The 20767-nt window shown below is 38.4% G+C and overlaps 1 protein-coding gene across 2 annotated transcripts in view; it reads left to right on the top strand.

Annotated features, from left to right (window-relative positions):
• The window catches only part of LOC126473273 (kelch-like protein 28), a 153927-nt gene that overhangs the window by 123075 nt on the left and 10085 nt on the right, over nt 1-20767 (top strand). For both annotated transcript variants that reach the window (XM_050100228.1, XM_050100227.1), the window contains 2 exons: nt 17614-17725; nt 19564-19750. In XM_050100228.1, coding sequence (XP_049956185.1) covers nt 17614-17725; nt 19564-19750 — 299 coding nt within the window. The remainder of the gene's footprint in view (nt 1-17613; nt 17726-19563; nt 19751-20767) is intronic.

The following is a 20767-nucleotide window of genomic DNA, read 5'->3' as shown; positions in this document are numbered from 1 at the left end:
CTTCTGTCTCGGGTTCTTCGGCCGACGTTCATCTAATGATTTTTCTGACGTTTTGCCAGCACGAGTGGCTGGCATTGTCAAAGCTTCACCCTCCATTGACGGTGGTGAACTGGAGCCGTGCTCGCGGGCGCAGACTATATGTACCTGGCGCGCCAACGTCTGAGGGCTTCTCCACAGTCATTTCCGGTGCAGTTCTCCTCTTGCTACCTGCGACAGTCGTTTGCTGCAGTACAGGAAGCCAGGATCCATTGACCTTAAGGCTTTCCTCTTTCTTGTTCAAACTGTTCGCGTGTTTTTGTATTTCCACAGCTTCTCTGAACAAGCGCGTGTGATAATGCTTCTCTACAGCCAGAACTTCCGTGTCGGCGAATTTTATTACATGGCCGGTCTCATTCAGTGCTTGCTCTGCCACGGCCGATTTCTCCACCTGCCCCAACCTGCAATGTCGCTTATGCTCTTTGATCCTGGTGTTGATGGATCGTCCAGTCATTCCGACATAAACTTTTCTGCATGTGCGTGGTATACGGTATATTCCCGACATTGCAAGTGGGTCTCTTTTCTCCTTCGCCGATCTAAGACACTCTTTGATCTTCCTTGTCAGTTTGAAAGTCGTCTTTACGCCATGTTTGCGCAATATACGGCCGATTCTGTCCATCACTCTGGGAATGTATGGCAGAAAGGCCGTACCCGACATTTCTTTTTCTGGTTCCTTACTTCGCCGAGTGTTTGGCTCTGTTACACTTCTAATATAATTTGTGGAGTACCCATTGCTCCTCAGGACAGTTTCCAGGTGTCATTGTGTTGGTAAACATGTCTGAAAAGTTTATGTTCAATGTTAACCAAATCAGACATTTAGTGACATCTGTCAAAAAGCTTTTGCACAACCCAGTTTGTAAATAAACTGTGCATTGGGTAAAAACTCAGCATTACATCTAATATTCACCACAATAATCCTGCTGCTTTCACCAACATTGTCCATGATGCCATCAACGTTGAGACCCTGACAACGTTTTGATGCTCTCTTCCATTCCTAATATCTCTTGAGCCCTGCTGATAATTTCTTCAGAGATCCCAGCTGAATCCAAGTCGCTTAGTACTTCATTAAGCCACAGGCTTCTAGTCTTGTAGCTTTTAACCAATGAGAAGCTCTTTTTGGTAAGCCTATTGTTGTTGTCCACCCAAGTATCATCAATATGAAATAAATTTATGCCTCACACTCTTTATATCCATACATGTATCAACCATTTGCACTGCCAGTCAATTACATCAGTTCTTTCTACCAAAAATCTTCCTTTTACTTATAGATCTGTTATATATAAGTCCCAGTTCATGTGGTGTCTTTTGCAAAACATGTATCTGCCAAGGAACTGACTGCTTTGTTTTATAGCAATAGGTAATTTGCATAACGTAAATTCTCAGTCATTTATCAATTATTGATTTTATAAAGCAATCTATAACAGTGGGCTTCCTCCCAAAATTCTTAGCACACTTTCTCCGTGTTTCCAATCTTAGAGCTTATTTTAGCTTTTCTTCCTGATGCAACCTATTGTGGCAAGGCTGATTGGGACTGGTAATATTGGCCAACAGTTCTTTTTTGTCAGCTCGTCAATACATGCTGTATTATTATTAACTTAAGCCCACTAAGGAGTGCTTATGACTTCTTCAATGCTCTCTTCTGTTCCCAATATCTCTTGAGCCCTGCTGATAATTTCTCCTTCCTCTCGTGTGAAAGGTGCTTCCGATGTTTAGGGACTCTAGTTGGTGGGCTCCAAGACTCTACCATAGCACAATATTTGGAATGATATTCTACCTCAAGATCAGAGATCCCAGCTGAATCCAAGTCCTTTAGTACTTCATTAAGCCACAGGATTCCAGTCTTGTAGCTTTTAACCCATGAGAAGATCTTCCTGGTGAGCCTATTGTTGTTCATTCGTTGTAGGTGCCCATAGAACTTGAGCCACCTACATCGCATACTGGTGTTGGCTGACTTCAATTGGTAGGGTCCATCTGAGAGCAATCTTGGGACATGAATTTTTCTGAGAATACGTCTTTCAGCTTTCTCCAGGTCATCCATCATGGCTTTTCTGCTCATCAAAAGGGGCTCTGCAGCATACAAAAACTGTAGTCTGACAGCAGTTCTGTAATGACAGACCTTAGCATTCTCTGAAATGCACTTCTTGTACAGATTGTGGGACATATGGTATGCTGTGTTGGTTGAGTTTGTTATGCCTTTCTAAGATGGAGATGCCATCTCTACCATTCGGGTGGACCCATTCACCAAGGTAACGAAAGTGATTGACCCTCCCAATCATTCCATGTATAGTCGTCAAAGGGGTGTTACTGGAGTGCCAGTTCTCAAAGTATTTGGTCTTGTCATATGATATTTGTAACCCTGACTTCACTGCTATCTCATGCAGGGCTTGGACATCAATGACAGCATCCTGAGAGTTGTTGGTTAAGATTGCAATGTCATCTGTGAAAGCAAGGCACCTTATCTCGATTGTTCAGGTTCTGGCTCCAATTCCTAGATTCCTCAGCATACATTGCCAGATTTTGATGACTTTATCAAGCACCAGATTAAATACAATGGGTATTAGACCATCACCCTATCGTACTCCCATTTTGATGTTGAAACTCCAAGATAGTTCTCCTCTGAACTTCACCTTAGAAGTTGTATCCGTGAGAGTCTGTTTGATGAGGGTGTGTGTGTTGTAATCCACACCTTGTTCTTGGAGTACTAAGAAGAGTGTTTGGCAGTTGATGGAATCATAAGCTTTTGTAAAGTTGATGAAAACCATGGTGATGTTCATACTCCTTTTTTGTTTTAGTTGGAGAATGGTTTTCAGATTGAAGATCTGCTTGGTACATGACCTTCCATGTCGAAATCCTCCTTGATATTCACCAGTTGTTTGATCACATTGACTTTCTACATTGTCGAGTAAAATCTTGAAGAGCACTTTGTATCCTATTGGCAAGAGAGAAATCACCAGATAGTTGTTGACATCATTGCGATCACCTTTCTTATGTAAAGGGTGCATGATAGCTGATTTGCATTCATCATGGATCCTGCCAGTCTCCCAACAGTCGACCAAGATCCAGTGCAGGGCCTCTGTGATCATCCACCTGCTTTAGAGCTTCTGCAATGTTGCCATCTTGCCTGGGTGCCTTGCAGTTCTTAACATGGTTGATGGCATTAGCAACTTGCTGTATAGTTGGTGGGTTAGATGGTAGGTGTATCTCTTGAGGATCTTGAAGCTACCTTAAAAGAATTCAAATAGAATAATCAATTATGAGAGCAAAGGGCGATGTGTACACAGGCAGTCTTTCTGTGGGCTCTTCACAATTCAGCAATTGCTCAAAATAGTTTGCCAAAAGTTCCACATTCTCATGGTTATTAGTGACCGGCTCCATGGCCATATTCTTAAAGTAAAGGCATTGTGTTTTATACCCTGAGAGTTCCTCTTTGAAGGCCTGGGAAAAGTTTCTGGTGTTGTACATTTTAAATTCTTCATCCAACTTTTCCAGTCTTGATCGATTGTAATCTCTTCACATGCCTGATGATCTTGCTTGTCAGTTTCCACACCATTGTGAAATTCTCCCAGTCTTCTTTTCATCTAGTCACGGTCCACTTTCTCCAGGCTGTGGCATGCCCATCAGCTGCAAGGTCACATTCAGAACTCCACCATCTATGACATCGCTTCCTTCGAGGTTGTTTGAGGTTATTGGTCGCCTTGCTTACAGTGGACCTCAGTTGGTTCCAGTCTTTCATTTCTTTTTGCATGATGTCAGTTTTAAAGCATTCTTTATTCTCTGTAAACAATTGGAGATCAATCCTTGGTGGAATTGTGGTAGGAGGTACCATTTGATTAGGCAGTAGTCTGGTCTTTACTTGTGTGAAGAAATGGTCAGAATCAACATTCCAACCTTCACATATGCTGACATTCTTGTTCTCTTTCCTACTCTCTACACAGATTACAACATGATCGATTTGAAATGATCTAATAGCAGTGTTTGGTGTCTGCCAAGTGGTCTGGTATCTTGCCTTTCTTGGTAATACTGTGGACATGATCTTAAACTGATACAACCTACACAGTTCAGTTAAGCATTTTCCGTTAGCATTTGTTCATCTTTGTGCTGTGTAAGGTCCCAGTATGTCTTGGTACTGTTGTTCTTTCCCTAGTTGAGCACTGAAGTCACCTACCAGTAGTTTTATGTGGCGATCAGGGATCTTACTGATCTTGTCTTTTAGCATCTGCCAGAAGCTTTGGATCTTTTCAGGATTCTTCTTGTTGTCATCACTAACTGGAGCATGTGCTTTTACAATAGAGTCTCCCTTGTTGCCACAATCTTAAGGATAACACAGAAATTTGTTTGCTAGCTGATGTGATTCCGATGACAGAATCCATCATATCACGTCTTATTAAGAAGGCTGTTCCAAAAATGCTAGAGCCATTTGTGTTCTTAGACACTGGCTTCCCTTTAATTACTCTATAACCTTCTGACTCAAAAGCCATATCATCAGTGAATCTGGTTTCTTGGACAGCAATTATTGAAATTTTCCGTTTATTCAGGAAATCAGTCAATTGCTTGAGTTTTCCTGTCTTACAGAGGGTTTGAATATTGATAGTTCCAAAGTGTGTGATAGTTTTGGGACTCAATCGTTTGGTGGTTTTAGGGAACTCCGACTTTTCCCACAGGATGAGGTCAGTCTCCCCAGAATCTGAAGGTCTGAACTTGCCACCATTGGTGACAGGAGATTGAATACTCCCTGGGGTAGTGACATCTGCATTGTTGTCTAACGTCATATGTGAACTAGTAAAGGGATTTACTAGGGGTGAAGGCTGAAAGCCTCCGGGATTGGCTACTCCGAATCTTATTCAGGAGCTTTGATTACAATGGGGTCACTACTCCCAAAAGCATTTTAGAGCTACTGCCAGCAATTATTTAGGCCGCCCCTTAGGCGGGGAACAGACGCCCTTGCAGCTGGAGAACAGATGCTGCTGATGCCTAGTGCCTTCCCTGAGTATTGGCCTACCTCGTCCTTAATCTCCACCATTTTGATGTCCATCTTCTCCGCTGCAGATTCCGTTGAGGTCTTCATTCATAACCCTGAGCTGGGACCATTTGTCGCCTCCTTGGCTGTTGGGAGCTTCCCACCACTCCTACTCCACCCTTGGAGCTGGAGGACGTCTTTTAGAGGATGCCCTCTTCTTCATTGTGAACTATTCTTAGCTTCCCCTCGCCTCTGACCAACCTGCAAGCTAGTGAACTAGCTTTCCTTATCGCCCTTCTGGCTCATTAGGTACTGAGCCACCCCACCATCATCAAGGTGATAGTCCCCGGGGTGGAATACGTGATGTAATTATATTACAGGGAACCAAATGCTTTTTATCCCACAAATATCTCTACTATCACATTTTCTTGCATTGTAGTGCACTTATGCTTCTGAATAGCTAAATATACAACACAAATTGAGTGATGATGGTAACTAATATCACACAAAGAGAACCTGCATGAATCACCACATCCACTATACTGCTAGGCAGGAAATGAGCACCTGATTGTTGGTGCACCTATAGGCCAGTCGCTCATGAGTTTGCTGAAAACTATACTTCTGCTTTGTGTGGAAACCTACATGCACTTCAGCATTTGCATGTACCATGCATCAGTTTGTTCATGGTCATCCAGAAAATTCCATCCTTCCTTCTACTAAACCTGTCATCAAGGTCAGAGTCACTGATTATTGCTTCATGATCTGAACTATGGGGTAAGACATTCTGTTCTTTCTCCACAACTTCAACAACTTGTAATCAGTCCAGTTTGGTTGGTCTTCCTTAGCTCAGCAAGCAATTTCCTTAGAAAACAGACCCAACCTCTCTAATTGCTCAATAAAGCAACTATCCAGATTAACACCACTAACAAAACAAAACAAAAATGCGAATTATTTACAGACGAATGGAAAAACTGGTAGAAGCCGACCTCGGGGAAGATCAGTTTGGATTCCGTAGAAATGTTGGAACACGTTAGGCAATACTGACCTTACGACTTATCTAAGAAGAAAGATTAAGGAAAGGCAAACCTACGTTTCTAGCATTTGTAGACTTAGAGAAAGCTTTTGACAATGTTGACTGGAATACTCTCTTTCAAATTCTAAAGGTGGCAGGGGTAAAATACAGGGAGCGAAAGGCTATTTACAATTTGTACAGAAACCAGATGGCAGTTATAAGAGTCGAGGGGCATGAAAGGGAAGCAGTGGTTGGGAAGGGAGTGAGACAGGGTTGTAGCCTCTCTCCGATGTTATTCAATCTGTATATTGAGCAAGCAGTAAAGGAAACAAAAGAAAAATTTGGAGTAGGTATTAAAATCCAGGGAGAAGAAATAAAAACTTTGAGGTTCACCGATGACATTGTAATTCTGTCAGAGACAGCAAAGGACTTGGAAGAGCAGTTGAATGGAATGGACAGTGTCTTGAAAGGAGGATATAAGATGAACATCAACAAAAGTAAAACGAGGATAATGGAATGTAGTCGAATTACGTCGGGTGATGCTGCGGGAATTAGATTAGGAAATGAGACACTTAAAGTAGTAAAGGAGTTTTGCTGTTTGGGGAGCAAAATAACTGATGATGGTCGAAGTAGAGAGCATATAAAATGTAGACTGGCAATGGCAAGGAAAGCGTTTCTGAAGAAGAGAAATTTGTTAACATCGAGTATAGATTTAAGTGTCAGGAAGTCGTTTCTGAAAGTATTTGTATGGAGTGTAGCCATGTATGGAAGTGAAACATGGACAATAAATAGTTTGGACAAGAAGAGAATAGAAGCTTTCGAAATGTGGTGTTACAGAAGAATGTTGAAGATTAGGTGGGTAGATCACGTAACTAATGAGGAGGTGTTGAATAGGATTGGGGAGAAGAGAAGTTTGTGGCACAACTTGACTAGAAGAAGGGATTGGTTGGTAGGACATGTTCTGAGGCATCGAGGGATCACAAATTTAGCATTGGAGGGCAGCATGGAAGGTAAAAATCGTAGAGGGAGACCAAGAGATGAATACACTAAACATATTCAGAAGGATGTAGGTTGCAGTAGGTACTGGGAGATGAAGGAGCTTGCACAGGATAGATTAGCATGGAGAGCTGCATCAAACCAGTCTCAGGACTGAAGACCACAACAACAACAACAACAACAACAACAACAACAAAACCTCCACTTCAACAGCTGCCACCTCTTAAACACTAAAATGTCACTCTCATACAGCCTTTCCATCCTCTGATGACAAATGTGCTGTGATGAATTCCCCACCTTCTGTGCTAAAAGCCTTGCAAAAACATTATTTCCCAAATCTCATCAACAAATAGCTCTCTCATGCCGGTTCCTCTCATATTCAAACCAGCATACCATGAAACAGTACCCCCATCATTTCAAAATATCATTCTGGACAGTAAAAACTGAACCACATATTGTGCCTTATTAGTAAATAGCCATTACATTTTGAATATAGTGTCTAGGACTATCAGCAGTCAAGTATACCATTTAATCAGATTCCATCTCGGACCTCCACACTCTCAATTACCTAGATCTCCCTTTCCTGTACCTTCATGCACAGAAGGGCTCAAACCCATCCTGTACATTGTTATAGTTTTCTGACCTCTTCCATTTCCTTTCCTAGCCATTGCCACTTTTCTTCCCATCATCTCTCCTCATGTGTGTGAAATGTTTTGTGTATTTTTCATAGTGTATTATTGTATGTTGTTCACTCATCTAGTGTATATTTGTTCATAGTGTATAACTGCATGTTGTGTTCACTCATCTAGTTTTTTATTTAGCTGAATGCACTCCCGAGCAAATAACAGTCATCTAAGGCCCAATTCATACAGAAATGGCACACCACAGATATTTTGCAGGGATGTCGGACTGTTTCAATCAACCTACATGTTAACACAGAGATGGTCCATTTGTAGCTACCAGTGGCACACCAAAGTGACATGAGACTGAGATGTTCAAGTGGCGCACTGCTGTTTTCATTCATTTGAAGTCATCCAATAAGCCTACACAATTTTTTATATAGATGAAGCAAAGCTACATCCATCTCTGTGGATAGTTTCTCAGAAAAACTTTTTTTTTTGCATCAGAAAATTATAAACCTTTGTTTTGCTATTCACCGTATTCTCCACTATGCAGTCTTTCTCATTTGATTTTGAGGAAACTATGTCGTATAAAAAATTAATTTTTCCCCATCTTATAGTCTGAGATTGCAGCTTGATGGTGAACTGGTTTCATTTTTGTTATTGCCCATAGTTGTTGTGATACTTCATGAATATGTAAACCGCTGGGTATATTTACAAAAGTTTGCAGCAAAGAATGTACTCACTGACAAGTTTACGTGTGGTGGGTTTTAGGTCATAGACTGCTGCATATGAAATATAGCGAACATGTCTAAATTATTTTTAATCATGGAAGGAGAGTGATATCTCTTTCCAGTAATGAGCAAATACGTAGTACATTTTGATGTTTGGCTGTGACGAGCTACGGCACTCCATACTCAACGTTAGGGTTGAGTGCTATGCAGATTAGTGGTTCATGTTTCTCTTCTTTATGTGGTTTATGAAATCAGTTACAATCACATTTTAAGTTAACATTGCATTATGAGGTATTTTTCATTTTAAAACTAGAGATAGCCAATCCCCAAATCCAGCAGCAAGGTTAGCTATATACTCCATAAGTCAATTTTTCTTGTCTACACTAACAGTTTCATCCATGAAACATTTAATAACTGTTCTTTTTCACATATTCTCTGACAAATAGCATGTGTTCCAGTGAGCAATGATTGTGAAATGGGATTTTGCTACAGATGTAACTAATGTTTATAGTGTTCCGGTTGTTTTATGCTCATTTCTTACCAGTTTTGGCTTTCTTGGTGCCAGCAGTGTAAACAATGTAAAACACAACAATCACTGCACAGCTATTTATGTTAACTTTGAAAATTATCACTATTTTTTTAATTTTCCTGGACAGACAACATTGAATCTCTACAGTTACAACATTGCACTGCTGAAACACTCTGGTTTTTCTGTGTTACTTGCTGTAGAAATAGAAAGCTTACTTTGCCACTATACATTATGAGCCAAAACACATAATGTTTATTGCAATAGAAACTTGCACAAGCAGCAGCAGTGAAAGATATGGAAAAATTTAACACTATTCCTGTTGCAGTTCACTAAATATGTACAGTCAGCATTACATTTTCTATTTTCAGTCAATTATTTTGCCAGACAGACATGCATATCCGCTATTCACTTGGTACTTGCTCATAGAAATTCCATTTTTCAGCTGGAATGTACAGTCACATGTCAAGTAAATCTTTCTTCTTGGCACTTTTTACTGGCAGAAGTTTACTATACAAAATAGGAAAAGCTGAAATGGTGTGTAGTGGCAAATTTCTTTTCCCAGTACCTCTCAGCTTCTTTGCAATACTTTGACAAATTAACAGTTACTTTATGTTATGAATTTTTCTTCTTCTTAGCGTAGTAGGGCTGTCAGATGAAATGTGTAACCAAATATAATCAGTTATTTGGAATGCGCCTCTGTGCAACTCTTGATCTTGTGCACTAAGACCCCTGAAGTTCTCTGGTTACATCTTGCAGAGCAGAAATTTGTTGTCAGCATTGGCAATGACTGGAATCCAGTTGTCTGCATGAAAGGATATTTTGTCCCTCTCTATAATGGCAAAATCTCTGTCACTTGGTAAGTAGTAATGCCCTGTAACAAGGAATTTCTGGTCTACAGAAGTGAAATATTTACGGATGATCATATTTTGGAAAATGTTCTGATATTTTGAACACCTCTCACAAAATCTGTAATGTTTAGGCTTATGTTCAAACGAAAATCACATGAAAAATATGAATTATAAATGAAACTTTCAAGTTTCATCGCTTTCCTCTGAATGCTGTCTTTCACTTTGTCTAACACAATACAGAAACATTTTTGGAACATTCTGAAAATGGTCAGGATACATATTGAGTTCTTTCATTAAATCAAATGTGCCACATTTCTCCCCATTTTTCAGTGATAACAAGTGTAGCAAATATCTTCTTTGATGCTAAACATTTATGAGTTGTAAAAAATCCTGTGTATCACTATCCTTGTCTGAGGAACACAAGAGATTCTGATCAATTCATAGCACGATCATCCTGCATCTCTCTGGCATCACCACTTTAGCTTGCACTGCTCACACCCTGCCTGTGCCACATTCCTGACTCGTCACCAGTTTCTGTGTGAACTGAGCCTAACACTTCCAGTAAATAATACAAATACGAGATCTTTTCTTTTCTCAATTTCTGGTAGTGCCACAATGTCATCAGTGCATGGCAAAAATTGGAGACATCCACAGTACAATAAGTGTCTTTTTTTTTAAAAAAAAAAATGTTCCATGTTGTTTGTCTCTGAGTTTATCCATCATCTTTAATTTTTCAATAGTCAACAGCCATTTTTAAGAATACTCTGCTATTTGTATCTTGAGTTTCTGCCCATTGCTTCTTCCAATATATTCCTCCTTTCTGGTCCACAGTTTGAGGTGGATTTCCTCTTACTCCAACTCTTGTACAGGTACTCTCCCCCCGCCGTCCCTTTTTTTTTTAGCCTGATAGAGAAATTTTAATAGAACGGTGCAAAAGCTCAAGATGCAACTCCGTTTTTAAATTTCTGTGTTTATTAACCAGGCCTCTCTTGTCCTGACTTTAGTAGGTGGGCAAGTAAATGCCCATCTGTCTCTCACATCTCTCTCTTTCATTGTGGATGATATCTGAATGAATGACTGTGTATACCCCAAGTTACATCCTGTCAACCTAACCTAACTGGCACTTCTCCAAAACAAGATAAGACTTTCTTATCTTATAAAGTGTTATCCAAGACTGGAATTGATTAATTATGTTCTATGCTAAGAGCACAGTTTTCTTTGCCTCTGTTGTAAAATAGGAGTAATACTGCTATAAATTTTACTAATAGATTCGAAAATACTATTCTGTCTGATGATATGCACATAATGTTCATTGTTCTCTATTGGCACATTCTGTTAATTAGTATATTTCAACATATCCATCTCTCAACACCACTGATTTCAAGATCTAGATGGAAAATGGGTTTCTAAGAATAATTCTGCATTCACCATCCAGATGGAAAATGGATTTCTAAGAATAATTCTGCATTCACCATCCACATGTTCATAATTTACACTAATTTGTATCATTTCCTTTGACTTAAATGGCTTCCACTGTTTTCCTTCCTTCAGCTGCTTCATTTGCTTTGCCTATCTGTATCTTTCTATAGACTTTAACTGAATTTTCTTATGATATTTCAAATATGTATTTGTTATTTTTTCTTCTTTCTCTCTCTCTCTCTCTCTCTCTCTCTCTCTCTCTCTCTCACACACACACACACACACACACACACACACACAATCACTTTATTACATTTTTTTTCATTTTATTTAATATTATTTTGCTTTTCTGTGTTCTTTCCTATTTTTGATTTTAAGTTTATTGCCGATCTTACTTCGTTACTCCTCATTTCTTTCGTCTTTCTCCAGTTTACTCTCAGTCTGTAGTGTGCACTTAGTAGACTGTTTATTCCATTCAACAGGGCCACTAATTCTTCCTCACTTTCACTGAGGATGGGAATGTCATTAGCAGATATTGTCATGAGTATTCTTCTGCCTTGAATTTTAATCCCAATCTTGAACCTTTTATTTATTTCCTGTTATTGCTTCTTCAGTGTATATATTGAACAACACGGATGAAAGGCTGCATTCCTGTCATACACTCTTTTCAATCCAAGTAATTCATTCTTGCTCTTCCATTCTTATTGGTCCTTCTTGGTTCATGTACATTTCATATATTACAGTGGAACCTTCTTAATGAGACCTTCCATAACATGCAATTCGCTTAAAAAGCAAAACAAAATTGTAAAAAAATGACTTGCTTAACCAGCAATGTTTCGCATAAAGAGTGACAGCAGCTAGTGCAACTTCACCAGCCATTTGCATGTAGCGGGGAAACATTCAACAAATGAACATCTTTCATTGTCAGCAGCAGCATACGAACGATGTCTTTAGTACATACTGCAGTCTGGGTTTAGCACTCCTTCTTTTACCATCTTAGTGCAGCTTGTGATCACACATTTTTCTAAACTTGTGTTCACACAGTATTTTTTGTGCGCAAATTTTAATAATATTCATAGAAATGTCCATGTAGATAAAGCCACAAGAAGATGAAAAAAAAAAAAGGAAAAAGAAATGACCTTAGAAATGAAATGTAAAATCATTGAAAAATGTGAACATGGTGTGAGTGTTACTGATTTAGCAAGCACATATGATCAGTGTACATCAACTGTTTGCACTATCCTCAAGAACAAGAATAAGATTTAGGAGATAGGTGCTTTAAAGGGAGTGACAAGGGTGCCTAAACAATGGTTTCATATTCTGGTCGATGTCAAAAGGTTGCTCACTACATGGATAAATGAAAAGCAACTCCAAGATGAAACTATTAACAAGAACAATAGCGGCCATAGAAGTTTCTAAGGGAACCCATGGTTGATTTGAGAAGTTAAAGAGAAGAACCGGCATCGACAGCGTTGTGAGAGGCAGCAAATCAACCAGCTCCAACACAAAGGCAGCAGAGAACTTCATCAGCAACTTCAAGATGCTCATAGATTCTGAGGCTTATCTGTCACAACAGGTTTTTAATTGTGATGAGATGGGTCTATTCTGGAAAAAGATGCCAAAGTGTACCTTAATAGCAGCAGAGGAGAATGCATTGCCAGTCACAAGCCAATAAAAGATTATCTCACACTGTTATTCTGTGCCAATGCAAGTGGCAATTTGAAAATTAAACCACTCCTTGTTTACAATTCAGAAACTTTATGAGCCTTCAAGAAGTGTAAAGTCAGGAAGAGCAAGTTCAATGTGATGTGAAGGTCCAACAATAAGGCTTGGGTGACACGTGATCTTTTTTGTGACTGGATCAATGAAGTATTTGGTCCTATGGTGAAAAACTATTTGCTTGAGATGAATCTGCCACTCAATGCTCCCACCCATTCTCCACCCCTACAAGACCAATTCATCAAGATCCAATTCCTGCCACCCAACACCACTCCATTACTCCAGCCTATGGACCAGCAGATTATTTCTAATTTTAAGAAACTCTACACTAAAGTGCTCTTTGAGCATTGTCTTGAGTTGACTGAAGCTACCAGTCTCACTCTCAGACAGTTTTAGAAATATCACTTCAACATCATAGTCTGTATCAAGATGATGGGAAAGGGTTACTAACAGAACTCTCACTTCTGCTTGGAAGAAGATTTGGCTGGAGTACATAATCAGATGTGACTCTGAGGCACTTTGAGTCAGTACCTGTGATGCCTGTAGCCAATGACATTGTGTCTTTGACCATGAGCATGGGACTGGAAGTGGATAATAATGATATCAATGAGCTTATGGAAGATCACAGCCAGGAAATGACCACTGAAGAGCTATGGAGTTTCAGTATGTTTCACAGTGGGAAGCTGTGAAGAGGAGTTCCTCAGAGGATGAGGAGGAGGAGGAGGAGGAGGCAGTAACAGCAAAGCAGCCATCTTCTGGCACAATACGAGAAATGCTGTAAGCATGGGAATCAGTTGCATCATACATTGAAAGTCATCACCCCAATAAAGCAGTGGCTACACACGCTACAAATTTATTTGAAAATGCTGTGTTGCATTTTCGCCAAGTGTTGAAGCATCGGCAGAGACACGTGACTATAGATAGCTTGCTAGTAAAAAAAGAATTAGTTATGTATCATGAATGATAAGGTACATAATACTACATGTTTAACTTTCTTTGAATAAATAACATGATTAAGATAAAACTTTTTGTTCTTTTTCTGCATGGAATGCATTATCGTATTTTACATTAATTTGTATGTGATAAATGGCTTCACTTAACAAGTGTTTCACTCAATGAGTAACATTCTGGAACAAATTACACTTGCTATGCAAAGTTCCACTGTACCCATCTTCTCCTATAGCTTGCTACTACATTTCTTAGAATCTCAGACATTTTGCATCTTTTTACATTGTTGAGTACTTTTCTAGGTTGACAAATCTTATTAACATGTCTTGATTTTTCTTAACTCTTGCTTCTGTTATCAAGGACAATTTCAGAACTGCCTCTCTGGTGCCTTTAATTTTCCTAAACCCAAGCTGAATGAAATCTAACATATCCTCTATATTCTTTTCCATTCTTCTGTGTAATATACTTATCACTAACTTGGATACATGAAGCATAAAGCTTATTGTGCAATAGTTCTCAAATTTCTTTACCCTTTCTATCATTGGGATTTTGTTGCTGATATATTTCCAAAAGTCTGATGGTATGTCTCCAGTAGATTTTAGAAATTCTGAAGGAATATTATCCCTCTCTTCTGCCTTATTTGATCACAGGTCTTCTAAAACTTCATTAAACTCTGACTGTCATACTGGATCCCCTATGTCTTTCATGTCAACATCCATTTTTGCTCTCTCTCTCTCTCTCTCTCTCTCTCTCTCTCTCTCTCTCTGCCCTTTGTACTCTCATTGCTGCCACCATTGCTTTTAATATCACTGATAGTTTCCTTGACCTTTCTGTATGTTGAACCAGTCCTTCTGATAGTGGTTTGTTTTTAGATTTCATCACTTTTTTTGTGCAGCCATTTCACCGTGCCTTCCCTGCACTTCGTATTTATTTCTTTCCTAAGTGGTGTATATTGCTATATTCTTGTCTTCCTCTAAACAGTCTTGTACTGGCTTGTTTCATCAATCAGTTGAAGTATTTCTTCTGTTAGCCAAAGTTTCTTTGCTATCTTTCTTGTGCCTATGTTTGTCTGTTCAACTTTTGTGACTGCACTTTTTAGAGATGTCCATTCCTCTTCAACTAAAGTGCCTGCTGTTCATTGAGTACTGCAGTATCTACAAGCTTAGAGAATTTCAAATACATCTCATTGTTCCCCACTAATTCAGTGTCCAAATTCTTTCGACAATGGTTCTTTTGGATGATTCTCTTAAACTTCAATGCGCTCTTCATGATCCGAGATCCTGTCTGCTTCTGGGTATGCCTTAAAATCCAATATCTCATTCTGGAATCTCTGTATGACCATGATGTAATCCATCTGCAGTCTTCCTTTGTATTGTGATGGTTTCCCCCATCTTGAAGTATGCTTTTACCTTATACCAGACAGAACCTCCACTTCTTCCAGCTGTTCTTCCCAAAAAGCTACTTTTACTATGAAGAAGAACGGGCTATCTACTCCAGACACAATCTGGTTTATTGGCCAGACTACAACTCAAACTCGATTTACAATTCAGATTACAGCTTAGTCATTTCACAAGAACATCTCGTCAGACTCTTCTCTTTTCTTTGTTGTACATTCTTAGGTCTGTGTTGACAAAAACTATGGAACTTTGCCAAGAAGGAGCTCCATGGCTTGAGAGCACAGCACTGCAGACTCTGAGTGACTACTTGCATTGACTAAAAATCATCAAAAGGTTGTCTTTCGCTGCTGCACAGCACCCCAGGAGCACCTGAAACATAAAAATCCAACCCCAACACATCCAGGATTGCCTCAATACCTTCACTAACTAAAGCAATGTTGCATAAACTTAGCTAAATGCCAGTTATGAACGATTACTCAAGTATGCTAACCACTAAGGATACAGATGTTTCGCAAGACCCCTAAATATTAACCACTGTATCTGTGCCCTTATAATATCCAGGTCTTTTCCAAGCATACATCCTTCTTTTATGATTGTTGAATAAGAAAAGCTATATTCTTCTGTTCCTTCCCGTACCACTACATCCCAGTCCCCCATTATTATTAGATTATCATCTCGCATTACATTCTGAATTCATTGCGCAATACCATTACCAATTTTCCCTATGTCTTAATCTGCTTGAGGCATTGGCACTTATATCTAAATTATTGTTGTTAGCATTGGTCGGCTATCAGTTCTGATAGAAACAATCCTATCACCGAACAGTCCACTGTAACACTCTATGTCCTACCCTCCTATTCATAACTAGTCCTGCACTCAAGTTTGATTCCTCTGGAACAGCTGTTGGAAAATGAACTGGCTATAAATCTAAAAAAGACTATGTATGCAGTGTTTAAAAACAAGGAAAAGGCTGTAGACATGGATTTAGAGGTTGATGGAACAAGGCTGGAAGAAGTAGAATCTGCTAAATTCTTAGGTATTCTTGTGGATAATGAACTGAAATGGAAAAAACATATTAATAATGTCTGTAAGAAACTGAGCTCTGTCATATTCTTAATGATGCAGCTATCTCAGTATTCAGACAAGAACCTTCTGTGTACAGTGTATCATGGACTTTTCGAACCATACTTACAGTATGGAGTGACTGTGTGGGGAAACGCAAACAAACAAGAGACAAAACAAGTGCTCACATTACAAAAAAAAAAGCAATTAGGACCATTTTAAGAAGAAAGACCTCTGAAACGTGCAGAAACTGTTTCAAGAATTTAGGTATCTTAACTTTTTCATCATTGTATATATACAAAACAATAATGTACATCACAAAAGGTAGTGAGGACTGGATTACAAATGCTAGTGTACACACCCACAATACAAGAAGGAAGAATGAAGTATGGAGCATACCCCACCGACTGGCAATGCTAGAAAAAGGACCCCAGTACTCTGGTATCAGACTACTAAGAAGTCTGCCCAAAAACCTGCAAGATAGTGTACTTCACAATGACTTTCCAAAGTAACTTAAAGACTATCTCACTGAAAAAGAGTTTTACAGTGTTGCAGAATACTTATGCCATTAAATTTGTATATATTGTTATTCATTATCAGTGATGTAAAAATGTAAGCTAAAGGTGTAGAAAAATAAGTGATAAAGAATGTTAATACTTTGACATGTCCTATATTACATGTACATTTACTGTAAATAATGTAATCTTACAGGATCAAATAAAATTCAATTCAATTCAATTCAATTCAACAGTGACTGCGATATATTTCAAAAAGGAAAAGGAAGTCAGCAATCAGTTGCAAATCCAATCTGTATTTTATTGTAGATCTAGATTTCAGCTATTGAATAGCTATCCTCAGAGCATTTAAACTGAGTCCAGGAGACTTGATAAGTTTGTAACTACACATTACTATATGACTTAAACATGTACATAACCAGATTCTAACTGAGGCTGTTGTTTTCAGAGCAGTACAAGCTGTCATAGCTTGAAACATAATCACCCATCTTACAATCATTTGAAGAGTACAGATGTCAGTGTGCAATCCAAACCAAAACCTAAAGCCTGACTTTTCAAACAATATCTGTCTAGCTTTTATCTGAACCTTTTTTTCACAAATATGTAAAAATTATGGGGTGATTAATTATGACTCTGATACATATTTCATAAAATAAAAAATGTAATAAATGTCTTTTCAAGTTACCAACTTACATCCAATGTTAAGCAATACTTTGCCTGTAATTTAAGACTAAATAAGTATTATGTAATCTCATATGCAGACAGCCACAAAGAGAAGCTTCTCATTTTGTACTGAGGTATTTGTACTTTGCTATTTGCAGGTCTTTGACAATACTGTGAATAAATGGCAGCAACTTGAATCAATGAAAATTCGCCGTGGCTTTCACTCCTGTGTTTGTGTAGGGGGCATGGTATATGCTTTAGGAGGCATTGGTAAGTGTTGGTTTTATCTTTAATGTAACGTAAAAGGATCGTGAAATCAGCACTACACAAACATTTGAAAATATTATAACACTGAGAAAAAATAGTCAAACTGAATCCAAACTTTTGAAATGAGATTGTAGAGCAGTGTAACAGCAGTAATTAATTAAAATTGTAGAGAGAGAGTGTATTTTTTGCCAAGCATTGTACTCTTGTGTGAATGGTGAGAGAAGTGCTAAATACAGCTCCGTGGACAAAAGGCCATCAAATGAAGTGGAAATAAGGCAGCAAGTACAAGTATTCCCACTTAATATCAAAAGATGAAACACTTGTATGTTTGTTTGTTCACACAAGGGAAAATGATTAGTTTTGGGGATGTGGTATGGAGATACTGTGAAAATTTGGCTCATACATGGAAATTGGAATGTAACTACGGCATTGTGGCAGTGTTGCATGTACAGAACTAATGGTTGGAAGAGAGTATAAACAGCAATGTCCAGCTACTGAAACATGCAAATATGGCAGAATTATGGGCTCTGCCATCTTGTTTACAAGGCTGTAACAGACTACACAGTTTCATTCGTAAAGTTGCCAATGGCCTTGTCACACTGGATACACTGGTTCTCATCCGATCACTCAAGTTAAGAAACATGAGGCTCAATTAGTACTTGAACGGGTACACTGAGTGCCGTTGACTCAGAGACACACAACTTGCCGAAGTGGTGACCAATTGAAAGACTTGCACCAGGCTGTTGAGCCATACAACATTATTATTATTATTATTATTGTCCATAATGGCAGCTCAGAACTGGAGAAATGTAAGTGTAACAACAGTGTGGCATTATTTATGTAGTCTAAAATAGAGGCATGCATTCCATTGCACTGAGCTCCATTGTTCAAAAACTAAAAGCATTTCAGACTGTAACGGGCTCTTAAACACCGTCACTGGTATGCTGAATGCCAAGATTTGAAGTATTTGCTTGAAACCCCGTATAGCTTCTTTGCTGTGATGGCTACTTACATGTTGGAAACTATGATGGCAACTGCAGTCCACATCAGTGAATGGAATAATGGACAAACACCAATTGTGATGCCTTAGGGCACCTTCTGATACACCGTGCAATCTCGACTGCTACATACTGAGCAGAGCTTGGGCGGCAACCACATCAAGAAGGTTTTGATCTGAGTTCAGTTCCTTTCGTAGGCAACTCTGTATCCCATTTTTCAAATGATTACACGTGGTCATATATGGTGAGAAATGCACACATGTTGTGCAAGGAACAGCAGGTTGCCCTGCTTTGTTTTTTTATGTGTTCACCTGCCATGTTATCAAATATATCTGACATTGTTAGAATAGGAGAAAGTGATTGTAAGCAGATAATCAAATGTAAAATTATAAAAAATTTAAAAACTTTTAAAGCTTTCAAAATTTTCTGTATATTGTCTCAATCACAAATGTGACTGAGACAATATATAGAAAATTTTGAAAGTTTTAAAAAGTTTTATAGAAAGTTTTTAAAATTTTTATAATTTTACATTTTATTGTCACGTCATCTATTAAACATGTCAGGGATGTGATTGGTCAGTTGTTTGGTCAATACGAATCTTTGGGAATCATTGATAGCACTTTGTGAACTCAAGTTTCAGTAATCCTAATCATCTGTGTATTGTTATGCACCTAATCAGTTGTAAAAAACCACATAGGTCACATGTATATAATCCTTGGTGTAGCAATATTCATAAATGTTAGATATTACAGTATCTTTTTCTTTCCTCCAATGGAGTTCTTGAATAAAATGCCAATGGTTTTTGTGTCATTCATGTGCAAGTAAAGTAGCTCATTGCTTCAGGTGGAGATTCCCCAACCGCAGAAGGATGTATATCAAAAGTTGAGAGACTTGACATTTCACAAACTGCATGGTACTTTGTGGCTCCCATGGTGCAGGCACGTGCTCACTTTGGTTGTGTGGCAAGTGGTCAGTCCATTTATGTTGCTGGAGGCACTTCTGATGAGATATACCTCAGAAGCATTGAAAGGTATGAAGAATTTGTATTAAGTCCAAAAATAGGTTAGAAAGAAAATTTTTGTGTGTTAATAAACAGCTGGCTCCTAAATTACCAAATTTCTGATACAAGAAATATGAATGATAGTATTTAATACTTGCTTTTACATTATCAGGAATAGTTTTATTTTTTTATATTTTTATCATCATTGTGATTAAAGGCTGTACAGCCTTTCACTTTATCGTGCTGTTATTTATTGGTAGAAGAGTTTCATATTTAAGAACACAAAACTAAAAATATTCCACTGTTATTTGTTTATTTTGTACGTAAGTTTGCAAAGCTGACATCAGGCAATGATTTTGTTAGCTGATGAGGGTTTTGTAAGATTGCTACAGGTAAAATTAGCATGGGGATTTTAGGGCTGTGTACTATTTATTACATTCAAATTGCAATTATAAATAATACATCAAATAAAAGAGCAACTTAAACAATTTTTTTGTGTACCTGTGCACACGCACATACATTATTTCCTGTATCTTTCATTAAAACATGCTAGTAGCAAAGATGGTGACCAGTGAACAGCTACCTTTTTGTGTTTTACAGTTAGCAAGGCCTGAATATGCTGTTACAGCAGAACATGCATTAGATTTTAAGTTCCATTGCAATCGTCCAAGTGACATTAACACCCGTAGATGATATCATCAATTTGAAGACACTGTCTGCCTTTGTAAAGGGAAGAGTGTATTATTTTTAACGGACAGTCACGGCAGAAAAATGACGAGACTATTCAAAGAAAAGACGAAATACGACGCAACAGGTTTTGTGAAGCCAGGAGCAACAGCAAAAAACATTATTGGTGTTGATTTGCAAGACAAAATGTCGGGAAAAAATGACTATGTCGTATGTATAGCGGGTGCAAATGATGTTGCGAAAAACGAAGCAAATAACTGTCTCACTAACTAAAGAAATTCCTGGAACGCAGTAAACAAAAAAATACGATAGTTGCAACATTACCACACAGATATGATCTAATGTATCACTCGTGTGTAA

Source organism: Schistocerca serialis, chromosome 4 (genome assembly GCF_023864345.2).
Source record: "Schistocerca serialis cubense isolate TAMUIC-IGC-003099 chromosome 4, iqSchSeri2.2, whole genome shotgun sequence".
Lineage (NCBI taxonomy): Eukaryota > Metazoa > Arthropoda > Insecta > Orthoptera > Acrididae > Schistocerca > Schistocerca serialis.
The sequence above is the reverse complement of the archived record's forward strand: the minus strand, read 5'-3'. Positions and strand labels throughout refer to the sequence as shown.